General features: G+C 45.5%; 1 protein-coding gene across 7 annotated transcripts in view; it reads left to right on the forward strand.

Moving 5' to 3' along the window:
• The first annotated feature begins 11,986 nt into the window (after positions 1-11,986).
• The window catches only part of FERMT2 (FERM domain containing kindlin 2), a 79,823-nt gene continuing 77,260 nt past the window's right edge, over positions 11,987-14,549 (forward strand). For 2 of the 7 annotated variants that reach the window (XM_041758297.1, XM_041758299.1), the window contains exons 1-2: positions 12,153-12,408; positions 12,853-13,018. In XM_041758297.1, the coding sequence (XP_041614231.1) occupies positions 12,862-13,018 (157 nt within the window). In that variant the 5' untranslated portion in view covers positions 12,153-12,408; positions 12,853-12,861. Of the gene's footprint in view, positions 12,125-12,152; positions 12,409-12,852; positions 13,019-14,549 lie in introns of those variants that run through there. The other 5 variants (XM_041758300.1, XM_041758303.1, XM_041758298.1 and 2 more) reach the window with 4 other exon arrangements.

A 14,549-nucleotide genomic window follows, 5' to 3' on the forward strand; every position in this document is an offset into this window, starting at 1 on the left:
GCCACCCAGGGATCCCTCATCAGTCTTATATAATACCCAGGCTCATGATATCATGCACCCTCCTTAATGTCCATCACCCAGTTACCCCACCCTCTTACCCTCCTCTCCTACAACCCTCAGTTTGTTTCCCATGATTAAGAGTCTCTTGTGGTTGCTCCAAAGTACAGAGGTCAGTTTTTGACAACAGTCAGATAGTTCTGGGTTTGTGATAAATTTGGGAATTATTCACATGTAGCTGGTGTTCGAGCCATGCAGGTGGGTAAGCCCCCTAAAATGAGTTCGTGGAATAAGAACAAAAGGGGTTCAGACTTAACTTCAAGGACTTCAAAAATCATGGTTAAGATGAGGAACATAAGCCAGCAAAAGGGTGTGAGAAGAAGCAAGACCAAGACAATATGGTGTGACAGGAGACAAGGATGAAGGAGTTATGAATCGCCAAGAAATCAAATCAGGTCTCACCTGGGGTTGGTTTGTTTGTTTAAGGTGAGGGTTTAAAACACCTTTCAGATTTAGTGAGATGGAGGTAATTCATGAGCCCAACAAGAGGCACTGCAGTTGAACAGGAGGCAGAAACAAGGATGAGATTGGTTCAATAATGAGAGAGTGGGATGGAAATGGAGACAGTGAGTATAAAGACAATGCTTAATCTGCTTTTGAGAAGTTTTGATATTTATGAAGGGGAGGACAGCAACTAGGGAGCCAGTGAAGTCTGGGGCGGACTTCATGGCCTGTCCTCCATGTAGCCTTTCAAATGTTGGGGAAGATTTGAGCATATTTAAATGCTGACAGTAAGTCTCTGGATTGAGAGAGTCTGAAGACCTTGGAGATGGATAATTGAGAATTTATTAATTGAGAGTCGGAAGAAATGGAAAGCAAGGCACAGGTGGATTAACCTTTGATAAAAACATAGATATCTCTTCTGCCTAATGGCAGCAAAGGAGGAGAGGGCACCTTGTGCAGATGCAGGAGGATTAGAAGTTCAGTAGCATAAGTCAAGGAGTTTCTACCCCCATGGCTACAATGTTCAATGGAAGCAGGAGATGAAGTCATGGGAGAGGGAGGAGTGAGTATAGTTTGGAAAGGGCTAGGGTTGACTATTCAAAGACAGTGGAGAAGATTGAAGAATGATTTTTTTTTTTTTTTTTTTTTTTTAGGGTGGTGAGGGGTAGGGGGAAAAAGAATCCTAAGCAGGCTCCATACCTAGTACAGAGCCCAACACAGGAGCTCAATCTCATGATGCTGAGATCACGACCTGAGCTGAAACTAGGAGTCAGATGCTTAACAGACTGAGCCACCCAGGTGCCCTTGATTTTTTTTTTTTTTTAATCCCGGGAGGGAAAAATGCCTCATGCCTTGTATTCAAATGATTTTCTCAAATGGGCTATTTTCGTGTGATGATAAGGGCAGTACCTATGTTTATACTTGTTTACAGCTTGGAGATCAGAAGCACCATGCTACTAAATATGCATGTGGCCCTAAGAAACACATAAATATTTATATGTGATGTTTATACTCTTGGTTCTAATGATCTTCTAGAGTTTAAGTTTCTTAGAGGCACTGATCTGGGATGTGTGTCTAGGATCATCTGGCAAGCTACATTTTATTCTTTCATTCATTTCACAACTAGTGAGCACTTGCCATGTGGCAGGCACTGTACTAGGTGCTGGGGGATAGGTCTATGAACAAGGCAGAGGAGGGCAGGCTGCTACAAGGATCTCCACTCACATGGACTGCAACACTGATGGTGTCCCAAAGCTAGACATATCACAATGCAATTGGAAGTTCCCTCCCTTGCAGGAGCTTTAGATTCTAATGGCAGAGAGGACAGCTGGGTGGGGTGGAGACAAGCAAACAAACAAATAAGATAATTTCACATTTTTAATAAGTTTTATGGAAGAAAAAAATCAGATGAAATAGAAAGTAACTTGAGGATGGGGACAAAAGTTATTATAAGCTATGTGGCCTTTCTGAAGAGATGAAGTTGGGGCAGAGAAAGACAGGGTCTTGGGAAGAGCCAGGGGGAGGGCTTGGTGGTAGGGGGGAAAGGCAAGTGCTAAGGCACAAGCGGGAGGAAGCTTCTAGGACTGAAGACAGTGAGGAGAAGCTCAGCCAGGTAGGTTGGCCCAGATCCTGTGCTGCCTCTTGAGCCATTGTAAGGAGTTGGGGTTTTATCCTAAGCTTGATGGAAAACGCTTGATGTTTCTAAGAGAGAAGTAAATGTTGTGATTTATACATTTAAAGGATCACTCCAGCCACTGTATAGGAAGTGGACTGGACAGGGAGAGAGCAGAGAGGCCACTTAGAAGGCTGCTGAATAAATAATCCAAATGAGAAGACAGCGGCTAGGACTAGGGTGGTGATGGTGGAGATGCAGAGAAGTGGATCAATGCCGGATCAATTTCGGAGACGGATTCCACATTAAATTAGTCACTGGAGGAGGCATTAAATTAGTCACAGCGAGGTGGGGGTGGGCGTTAAGCTGAGGCCTCGTTTTTGTTTTGTTTTTTTTCAGGCTGAGTGAATGGCTAGAGAGTGGTGTTGTTTGCTGAGATGGAAAACGCTGGAGCAGGAATAGATGTTGGGGGAGAGCCAGTCTCACATTGCACACATTAGTTGGAAATGCCTATTACACATGGATCTCCAAGTCTGGAGCCCCAAGGACAGGTCTGGGCTGGACATTTGGGAATCATCAGCAGAGAGGCAGCATTTTAAGTCTCAAGGTAGGAGAAGAGCAGCTAGAGAGAGAATGCATATAGAGAAGAAGAGGGCCCAGACAGAGTCTGTAACTCCAGTGCTGGACTTAAACAAAAGAAGGAGGCCTTAAACAAAAGAAGGCCTCAAAAAGAAGGAGCCAGCAACGAGGCTGAAAAAGAAGACAGAAAAATGAGAGGTAGAAGAAAAATGAAGGGGGATCCCTGAGTGGCTCAGTGGTTTAGTGTCTGCCTTTGGCCCAGGGCATGATTCTGCAGTCTCCGGATCGAGTCCCACATCTGCCTCCCTGCATAGAGCCTGCTTCTCCCTCTGCCTGTGTCTCTGCCCCTCTCTGTGTGTGTCTTTCATGAATAAATAAATAAAATCTTAGAAAAAAAAAAAAAAGAATGAGGATGTGGCAATTTCCAAACTCCAAGAGGAGCGAGCATTTAGAAAGACAGCACCATGTGTTTTGCAACACAGAGGTCATTAGTGACTTTAAGAACAGTTTCAGGGGAGTGGTGGAAACAGAGACCAATTTGGGGGTAAGTTAAAAAGTAGTATAGGGCTGAGGAAGTAGAGATGTTACATACAGATATCTCATCTGAGTGGTTTTGTATTCTAAGGGACCATAGCAGTGAAGGGGTAGCAGAGGGATACATGTAATCAAGAGAGACCTTTCTCTTCCTTTCTTTATTTTTTTAAAAGATGTTATTTATTAATGAGAAACAGAGAGAGAGAGGTAGAGACACAGGCAGAGGGAGAAGCAGGCCCCACACAGGGAGCCTGACGTGGGACTCTATCCCGGGTCTCCAGGATCATGCCCTGGGCTGAAGGCAGCGCTAAACCACTGAGCTACCCGGGCTGCCCTCTTTTTTTTTTTTTTTGTTTAAGATTTATTTATTTATTTATTCATGAGAGACAGAGAGAGGCAGAGACAGAAACAGAGACATAGGCAGAGGGAGAAGCTCCCTGCAAGGAGCCTGATGTGGGTCTCGCTGCCAGATCTCAGAATTACAACCTGAGCCGAAGGCAGGTGCCCAACATCTGAGCCCCCTAGGCGTCTCATCTTCCTTTCAAGTGGAGGTGCTGGAGTCTGTTTATAGAGCAATGGCAATGATATGGAAAGAAGGGGAGAATTAGATGAAGCAGGAAAAACTGGGAATATAGCGGATACCTCCAAAAGCACCCCTTGAAAGAGGGGATGGGGTCCAAAAATGAAGAGTTTATCTTTTATTTTTACTGATGTATTTTTTTTTGAGATTTTATCCATTTATTAGAGAGAAAGAGAGCATAAGTAGGGGGAGCAGCAGGCAGAGGGAGAAGCGGGCCTCTCCCTGAGCCAGGAGCCTAATGTCCTAGGATCATGACCTGAGCCAAAGGCAGGCGCTCAACCAACTGGGCCACCCAGGGGCCCCAAAAGTTTATCTTTCAATAGGTGCAGGGATGCTTTCTCCATTTGTTAAGTTCTTAATGAATTATTTGCTGCAGGACGCCTGGGTGGCTCAGAAGTTTGAGCTTCTCCTTTGGCTCAGGTCATGATCCTGGGGTCCGGGGATCGAGTCCTGCATCGGATTCCCTGCATGGAACCTGCTTCTCCCTCTGCCTATGTCTCTGCCTCTCTCTCTGTGTTTCTCATGAATGGATAAATAAAGTATTTTTTAAAAAAAAGAATTATTTGTTGCATGCAGTTCAAAGGAGAGAAAAGATTTGCAGTGACACCTCCCAGGCACCAGATGGTGATGTTCAGCTGCTGTCAATTCTCTGTCACCTGAACACCTTCTTAGGAGCAAGTAGATAAAAGGTACTTTTGTCCTTCTAAATCAGACTGGGTTGGCCCTAGGGCAATTGGAGTTGTAGGTGACTTTCTGGTTTGGCTGTTTTAGTGGAACTGCAAATCCTGTTTTGGGAAGAATAGAAGGTTTATGCATGTGAAGAGGACATTGTGATACAAAGCACAAAGAGAACAGGGATCTTTTCACAGCATGGGGGTTGGGAGTTTACCTAGTTACTAAAAATTGGAAGAACCTGCTGGACACTGAATAACACTGGAAATCAGGAAGAAGACTAATGTATTCATTAACAGGCAAACAGTTGAGCAGGTCAGAGTTTCTGGTATGTTGTAGGAACTGACTGCGTGAAGGCAGCTGTCGGGAATGGCCTTGTGGCTTGTGTCCTTTGGAGTGACCTGCGAATGGTGGCTACACTGTCCCAGGCCAGTGGACCCCCAGCAGCACCTCTGTGCTGGGCACGTTGGCATTTGTGCTGTCCCCATTGGTTCTCCCTATGGGCCTTGGAATCTCTGCCCTAGTTGTACTGAAATAATCTCTTAATCACATCCTTCCTTTCTTACATCCCGGCCCCAATCTGACCTCCTGGGAGGGCCTCTGTTGAACAGCACAATAACCCAGCCAGCCCCACCCTCTCGTTGGCTAATATTAACAGTATTTATTTAAATATGTTTATACACAATTTGCTGTATCCTGCTGTGTGTTTCCACTTTTATAAAATAGTTAGATCCTTCCAGTAAACCAATAGCCTAGCAAACTGGTGTGTATTTCTTCTGTGGTGGCAAGGGCTGCTCCTATTTCTCCTGAATCTGGGCAATTATCCCCCCCAAACCCAGAGAGATCTTGGTTTTAAGTTTAAGCAAACTATTTCCCCCTTGTATTTTCCGTAAGTCTTTATGCACGCTCCTGTGTCCTTTGTTTTGAAAAAGCATCTTTGCTCCTGTGGCACCTCCATACTACTATACTCGTTCCTGCTTTCCTTTCACTGAGAAACTTCCTTTTTCTTCTTCAACTCTTTGAAACCTGTCTCAACTAGCTATAAAATTGTCCTCTGCAAGGGGAGCAATGATTTTGGCCAGGCTTTGTGTTCTTCAATCACTCTTTATTCTCCTGAACTCCTCTGCATCATTTGATACTGTTGACCACCTTTTCCTTCTTGAAATGGTTCTTTCATCTTTCCTTTCCTTTTTTTTTTTCCTTCTTTCCTTTTTTTGGCTTGCCTGACTCTGGACTAACCTGATCTTTTTTCACCTCTGTTGCCTTAGAGGATTCTCCTTCCTGCTTCTGCCTTTGGGGAACAGTTAGTTACCCCAAGGTTAGGCTCCTTTGGGAGTGAAGCCATATCTTCAGGCTTGCCTCTCTGTTCATGATTTCTCTCTGTGATCTGATCCTCTCACAAAATGGCCAGGTTTATTTACCTAATTGCCCTTGAAATGTTTCCACTGGGGTATACAGCTTTCACCCTAAGTTGAATATTTCTTTTTTAAAACAGGTTGTCTTCCCTTTGCTCCCTGAAATCACCTCCTCCCTAGCTCCATTCTCCAGTTCAGTAACCCCATTGTTCTTCTTGCCTGGTCACCCAAACATGAAAACTTTGCAGCATTTATGACCTTCTTTTTTTCAGACCTAGGTTTTAATCCCAGTTCTCTAGCCATCAGGTAACTCACATTAAAGAAGGATAATCATAAAAACTCAGGGTTGTTGTGAGGAACGTTTCAAGTGCACTAAACAGCTCTTAAAACATCAAAAATGCTCAAAAGCTTTTGATAATAACTCTTTTGAAATCCCCTCCATCCCCCAATCCCTACTTTTCTTACATGTAAGTCATGAGCAGATTCCAAACCAACCTTCTGAATTCTAGTCCCTAGCTCTTGCAATCCAACATGCATATTTTTACTGGATTAATCTTATTTGAATATTGCTTTCATGATATTACTACCATGTAACAACTTTTTAATGACTTACCATTTTCTTTCTCAGAATCTAAACTTCTATCCTACCTACTCTGGCCTCACTCTACCCCGACTCTTCTCCAGAGCATCTCCTTGGCATTTCTTCCTTTCTTCTCCATGGCTGTGGGCATGCCATGCTTACTTCTGCCTCGTGATTTCACACACTACTCCTCCTGATAGGCCTAACTCCATCCTTCAGATCCAGTTAGATTTGTCTTCTTCATAAAGACATTCCATGACTTCACTGATGACCTTCTTTCAGAGGTTAGATTATCATAGTCTTCATAGTGGGTTTGTACTTCATGATTTAGATGTTAGAGTGATAGTTTTTCTCCCTTCTGAATTTTTAAAAAAATATTTTATTTTTTAAAATTTTATTTATTTAATTTATTTATTAATGAGAGACACAGAGAGAGGGAGAGGCAGAGACACAGGCACAGGGAAAAGCAGGCCCCATGCAGGGACTGTGGCACTAAACCGCTGAACCACCGGATCTGCCCTAAAAAATATTTTATTTATTTATTCATGAGAGATAGAGAGAGAGGCAGAGACACAGGTAGAGAAGAAGCAGACTCCTCGCAGGGAGACCACTGTGAGACTCAATCCCGGGACCACAGGATCATGCCCTGAGCTGAAGACAGACACTTAACCACTGAGCCACCCAGGCATCCCCCTTCTGATTTTTTTAAATGAATCATTTATTTAAATACTTGTACACAAATATTAGTACTAGACAAAAGATGGAAACATCCCAAATGTTTTTCAAGTGATAAATGAACATTTGGGTTGTTTCCATCTTTTGGCTAAGTATTAATATTTGTGTGCAAGTATTTGGACATATATTTTCAATTTTCTTGGTATATATCTAAGAGTACAACTGCTGGGTTATATGGTAGCTCTATAATTTTCTGAGGAATTGCCAAATTGTATATCAAAATAGTTGATCATTTTACATTCCCACCAGCAATGTATGAGGGCTGCAATTTCTCCATATCCTAGCCAGCACTTGTTATTATCTTTTTCTAATTATATCATTCTGGTAGGTATGAAGTGTTATCTCATTGTGATTTTGATTTGCAATTCCTTGATGCCTAATGGTGTTGAGCATTTTTTCATTGCTCATTGATCATTTGTGTATCTTTTTTGGAGAACTGACTAATCAGATTATTTGTTCATTTTATTTATTATTTTTTTAAGGAGTTTATTTATGAGATAAAGAGAGGCAGAGACATAGGCAGAGGGAGAAGCAGGCTCCCTGTGGGAAGCCTGATGTGGGACTCATCCCAGAACCCTGGGATCACACCCTGAGCCAAAGGCAGCTGCTCAACCACTGAGCCACCCCGGTACCCCTATTTGCTCATTTTAATTGAGTTGTCTTATTGTTGATTTATAGCAGCTCTTTATATATTCTAGATATAAGTTCCTTAAAAAATATATGATTTACAAATATTTTTCCCATTCTGTGGGTTATTTTTTCACATTTTTCATGCTCTTTTGAAATTTAGGTATTTTTTATTTTGAGAAAATTCAATTTTGTTTTTCTTTTGTTGCTTTGGCTTTGATGTCTTATCTAAGAAGCTATTGCCTAATCCATGGTTACAAAGGTTTACTCCTATGTTTTCTTCTGAGAATGCTATGTTTAGATCTTAAACTTAGGTCTGTGATTCATTTTGAGTCAATTTTTATATATAGTGTAAGTAGGGGCCTAATTTTTTTGCATGTGGATATCCTTTATGATATTTTAAATATAAGCCTCCTACATCAGATGTTCCTTTAAGACTTTGTGATATGTTATATGTCTACATATCTGTCTCAGTGCCTTGTACTGTTCTAAGGCACACAATTAGCTACCTTGTTTGTATGATCCTATGTGTGAATCCTCCGTATTTTTGTCGAGGACAGAATGTTTACAAGATGACATGATGTTCAGAATTAAATCAAAGAAAAAAAGTTTTTTTCAAGTATCACCCAGCATGGTTTCTTACGAAAAATTTTCTATACTCTGGAGCGGTACATTTGAGCAGTGCATTTCTTTCTCCTTGAAGTAGATTTCATTGCTATCTAAGAATTCTCCTTTAGGTCCATGTCAAAACATCCCCACCCCCAGCAAATCATCCTTGTCCTTAGGTTTGCTACTCCTTTTCTTGCTGTTTGCAGTGACTACCGTTTCTATAAAAACTGTGGCCCCTGCAGCCTTCCTTCCCATTCTTAGTTTACACTCCATGTCCCTTGACTTCTACCTCCTTAGTAGCTTTACCAGTATGTTCCATTTTTGGCAATCCCTGGGACAAAGAATTCTGTTCACCTGGTATTTGACAGGAATAATTCATTACATTTCATCTTGCTGGCCTCATATGGTGGTTTGAAGTGCATTTTTAGTTACCCTTACACTTTCGCACTCACACAGACCTTCTCTTATTTTTTCCTATCACCCAACATCTCTCTCTTTCAAACCTGGTGGGTTTATTTTGTACTAACCTTTTAGAAATATAAAAGCACAGCTTAGGTAGGGTCAGAGAAAAAGCCGAAGTCAACCTGTGGATTACCCAGCCAGAGGGCTGCATTTGACGGCAGATCTGTGAGGTATCATTTGGTCTAAATCTAAGACCAGTGCTTGGTACCTTATTTGGATATTGCTGCTTTCAGTGCTTGGGCTGTTCTTCCAAACACTGGAGTTCTCGGCTACTTTTCAGCATGATGTCAGTACCACAAGTATTGCATTGTCTTAGAGGTTCTAGTGGGGGATTCCAGATAAGATTCCACATCTGAATACACTGGAAAACATTAGGTAGAAGTAAACATTTAAGAAATGCACTTGAAAGCCTCACTTGATAAACTGGGAGAAAAAAAAAATCCCGGTTTCAATGATTGGAGTCAGAGTCCTCTTTCATCTTCAAAACAAGCACCAGCTTGAAATACTCAAAAAGAAGGCCCGAAGGAACCAGCTGCACCCATCCTAATCTATTCCTCCAATGGTACTTAACAGAGGGTCACTGCCTTCCTTGCTCTATACTGCTCAAATATAAACTGCTTATTTTCTAAAGATAGGAAAGTCTCTTATTATGCTATAACTAAGCTATTTCAAATGTTAATAAATGGGGCTGTTATTTACATTATTAACCATCCCCCTGTCACTAAATGTAAAAAACATTCACAGAAGTGCACATTAGTCAAAGCAGTAGGCACTGTGGTGAGAGGCTGTTCAGAAAGTATTCACTGGAAAGTGAGAAAAGAACTAGAATGTGGAAACTGGGTGCTAAAAGGGTTTCTGAGACAAAACAGCTTTGACAAATTTGTATGAAGGATGGAATATTCAGAAAGAACATGGATATTTTTGGTTCTATGGAGGCATATTCAGAAGTAATAGTTACTCGGAATTTACTGGAACACTTGCAAAGTTCATTAAGGTAGAATGTTTAGCCTCATTTCTGGCTCCATTTTAAATCTCTGTCCTTCCATTTCCCCACCTCTCCCCACTACCCCTAATTTTGTGCTATACCCCTAATGTACGCTATCTCATAGCCCATGAATACTTAAACATTGCCACAAATCTTTTTGAGATAAGATGTGAAAATAACACATAAAACCCAAAAGCCAGGATTTCCCTAGTAATGAGATTTCTCCCTGACTTACTGTTTCTTTGACATTTGTATTGATTTGGTATCAGCATGTTTTCCATTTTGTTTCAAGCTATTTATAAATTTGTGGGCAAAACAAAGATTTAAGTCCCTGCTTTGAAAGAGCTCATGTTTTAATTGGGGGGGGGGGGTATTAAAAAACACAAAGGGACACTTTGCCCAGTAGTTCAGTAGCTTCTCTATCTACCCACTGTGTCCATCATTGTGAATGTAACAGCATGCACAGAGAAATTGAGATGTTGAATAAAATTTAAGGTGGTGACAGAGAGGTCCTGAATGCAAAGCTTTGGAGTTTGTAGAAAATGAAGAAGAAGAAAAAAAATCTCCCATGATCTCAACACCCACACAGCTTCTTATCATTTGGTGTATTTCCTTCCAGTCTTTTTTTTTTTTTTTCTTCCTCTGAATAGCTGAGGATAAGCTTGTGATGTTACAGCCACATACACAGTTTTGTACAGCTTTTTACCCTGACAAGCAATTCCCTATTTTTGTAAGAACGTTTTCCTGTATATTTCCAACACCATAATTTACACAAATATTCCCTCCTCTCTGGGACATTCATACCGCTTCCAAGAGAACCCTCTGAAACCTCCATGAGTAGAAATAATTGGAGCGGACAGACGCCAGATCTGGGGCATCAGTTTCTCCATGATGACTAGCTCAAAGTACGGTAGTGGTTTTCCCTATTTTTGGTGCCAAACCTCTGGCATCTGAATTTCGCTGCTTTCCTTTCGCTCTTTTATGGGTCCCATCCCTTTCTTGAGGCCTCTAACCTCGTTTCCCAACTGCGTTGAGGGACGGAGGGTTATTCGCCTCGCAAGTTCCTTTTCAGCGTAATCCGCACAGCTCAAGAACGCGGGGACTCTGAAACCCGGGGCCTTCCACGGGGCCCGAGATCAGCCGTCGCGCGGGCCTAAGTCTTTTGAGCCCGGCGTCTGCCCGCGAGGCGGCTGCTCCGGGGGGCCCTTTCTGAATCGAGTGCGACAGTAAACGGGGGAAGTGGAAGTAAGGTGGGAAGCGGGAGGACCATTTTCTATCCCTAGTCCGTCTCAACAGGTAGAGCTCTCCGGTTCTCCCTACCTGCTGGCACCATCCCAGGGCTATTAAAATTCTTTCAAGGTGTGGCTGAGGGTGGGGTAGAGGATGCTTAGCCACCTACAGGCCCCAGTCGACTGCTAGTTCTAAGCTGCAGACAAAAATACACAAATGCAAAAGGCTGGAGCGGCCCGAGAAAGTTTCCGAGTCAAACGGGCTGTGCTGCCCCCCGCCCCCGCCCCCGCGCCCCTCACACACGGAGCGTCGTGGGCCCTATTTGACCCGCTTCTGCTTGGGGCTTCCGAACGGGTTAAAAGCGCACGCGGACTCTGGGGAGTCCGGTAGGAGTTGCTGGTTGTGCCGGACATTGCTTACGAAGCAATTTTTGCGGTTCACCTCCCTCTGGGTCTTCTCATTCTTTTGTGGGATGTCCGTGGAGCTGGCCTGGGCACTCACTTTCTCAAGCTTTTACGTCCCAGACCCTCCTCTCCAGGTCCCGGAGCGCCGCACCGAGTCCCGCCCCGAGTCTTCGGGACTCGCTCCAGGCGTGGGGAGGGGGCGGGGGGACTTTGTTCCCCGAAAACGACCTTGCCCTGGGAATTTCCTGTGGCCGTTTCTCACGGGCAAGCCCCTTCTCCCGCTGGAAGGACAGACGCCCACCGCCAGGCGCTCGGGCAAAGCCTGAGCCCCGAGCGCGGGACGCAGCGCGCCCCCCCGCCCCGCCCCGCTCCGCCCCGCCCCGCCCCGCCGCGCCCCCTCCCCTCGCGGGAGGCCGCCCCCGCCCGCCTCGCTCCCCCTCCTCAGGTCCCGCGGCCCAGAGCCCGGATGTTGGATTCAATCCCTACGCCCGGTCCTTCATTTCCATAAAAGGGCAGCGGCTCGGCGGGGCTGAGATTGCTGCGCCGCGGGCGCCCCTCGCCTCCTCCGGGCGCGCCGCCCCGCCCGCCCCGCCCCCAGCTCGGGAGTGCGCGAGGCCCCCAGCCCGCAGCACGGCCGCGGGGGACCGTGAGGGACTCGGGTGAGGCGGCCCGACCGCTCCGGGCGGCTCGGGGGGCGGGGGAGGAGGGAGCAGGCGCGCCCAGCCGCAGCCGGACTCCGACGGAGGAGGCGGGGAGGGAGGGGTGGAGCGCCGGCCGACGGGCGAGGGGCCGCGGCGACGGGACTCCATTAGTCGCTCCCGCCGGGACGCAGCGCTCGGCCGGCCGAGGAGGGGGACCGCGCGCCGCCGCCCCGCGGGCCGCCGCCGCCGCCGTCCCCGTGCTTGTTGCTGCGCGAGCCCCGGCCGGGAGCGCGAGGAGCGCGGTGAGGGGCCGGGACCCGGGCCGGGACCTGAGGGGGAGCGAGGGCGGCGAGGTGGAATGTGGAGCCCCCGGGCGGCGTCTCGGCCGGCCGCGGTGCGGAGCGCAGGCGGCAGGTGAAGCCCGCCGCGGGCCGCTAGGCGAGGGCCGCTGGGCTGGGGCGGCGCGGGCCGGCGGCGAGGGCCGGCGAGGGCCGCCGCGGGGCGGGAGCGCGGGGCGGGAGCGCGGGGCGCCCGCCGGGAAGGGCGCGGAGTCCGCCCGCAGTCCCGCCCGCAGTCCCGCCCCGCCTCGCCTCGCCTCGCCTCGCCTCGCCGCCCTCCCGAGTTGGTGCGGAAACCCTCGGGTCCTCCACCTCCTCCCGCTCCGCCGCGGACTCCGCGAACTCGGTGGGATTCGCCGGCCTTTGGGGGAGTGACGCTGACGAGAGCCATTTCCTCCGTGCTCGCAGGAAGGAGCCATGGCTCTGGACGGGATAAGGATGCCAGATGGCTGCTACGCGGACGGGACGTGGGAACTGAGCGTTCATGTGACAGACCTGAACCGCGATGTCACTCTGAGGGTGACCGGGGAGGTGCACATTGGAGGGGTGATGCTCAAGTTGGTGGAAAAACTTGGTGAGTAGCATCCCAGCCGGGTCTAGATAAAGACCTCCGGGCTGAGGCGGCGGCTGGGGGCGGGGGCGGGGGCGGGGGCGGGGGGAGCGGCTTACGGCTGGGGGAGGGGTGGGTTTTGGAAATCTTGCTTGGCATCCCGCAGATACTTTTGAAAATGGTAAGATCTTTCAATAATTAAGCAAAAAAGACCTTTTCACCTTTGTGTTGTGTTTTGCGTTGTTACTGTTTGAAATTTTCTTAATGTGGTGATTCCTGCCTCCCAATTAATAGACCTAACTGTGTGGTTACTGGCGAGAACGCCTTATTATTATTATTATTATTATTATTATTATTATTATTATTATTATTTTACATTCAGCGACTTCACGTAAGAAGAAATGACAAAAGTGCGCATTTATGTTGAGAGGGGGGATATTACAGGGCTTGTGGTTATCACGTATCTTCAGCGTACCTGAGTGTTGGTGACATCTGGTATTGAGGATGATGCAAACATTCTTTTTAAAGTATAAACTGTACTGGAAAATGTGCAACTTCTTGCGCCAATAATGAAGGTTCTATAGCCGTACTATACGTGATGGAGTGTATTAAAATGTTCCAGTCAACCACTCTTACCAGGGGTGGGGCAGTGTTTGGACTATCTGAAGTCTGTGCTTTAAAAAAGCTATTTCGAGTGTTCAGTTGTATATTAAGCTCATGAAATAATTTTGTGCTAAAAAAACAGGCATAATTAAACTATTTCGAGATTCATAGTATTTGCTTGGGTACAAGTATATACTGCATTGATTTAAAACTGAATCAATTTAAATAATAAGGTATCCAACAATAGGGACTGTAAGAAAATTCTGTAGTACATATTTTGCTTGTGATGCATGAAATTTTCAAATTTAAGAATCAACTAAAATAATTCTGAATATGAGTATATCACAAGAGAAAGGCTCAGAGGTCTGTCTTCATGAGCTTAACATGCCTTTTGTAGGTCATGCAGTTCTGGTAAGGTGAAGTGTGGCACTGCCATTTATTTATTTATTTATTTATTTATTTATTTATTTATTTATTTTCTTTTGGCCTTTTTAAAACACGGCATTCATTCTTCAAGCCACTCTGGAAAAGTAGAGAAGTGCTTATTTATCAGGAAATGTATTTCTTAACCAAGAGATTGTTGCAAACCTACCATATAAATTTATGGAACTGGTGCCCTATAATGGTATTTGCAAAATAGTGTGCAATTCATTTAGGTGGATCATCTTTGTATCTCTATAGGTGGTGTAATTATTGAAGGACCAAAAAGAAGCTCCTTACAAGATAGACTCTTCCTTAGGGCTGTGCATTGTTTGGCTTTCTGAGACTTGGCCCAGGAAAGCAAGCCCCTCTCGGGTAGTCCTTTGTAAATGAGATTTTACTATATTGGTAATCCAATTAACTGTTGGTTAACGTTGTTCTTAGCTGATTTGACTGTATAAATCACTTTTCGTAATATCTGTGAATCTTTTTTTTTTTCCCAGCATTAGCGTGGGATTATTTAAGGAAGAAA

This window comes from Vulpes lagopus, chromosome 6, assembly GCF_018345385.1.
Source record: "Vulpes lagopus strain Blue_001 chromosome 6, ASM1834538v1, whole genome shotgun sequence".
NCBI classification, from domain to species: domain Eukaryota; kingdom Metazoa; phylum Chordata; class Mammalia; order Carnivora; family Canidae; genus Vulpes; species Vulpes lagopus.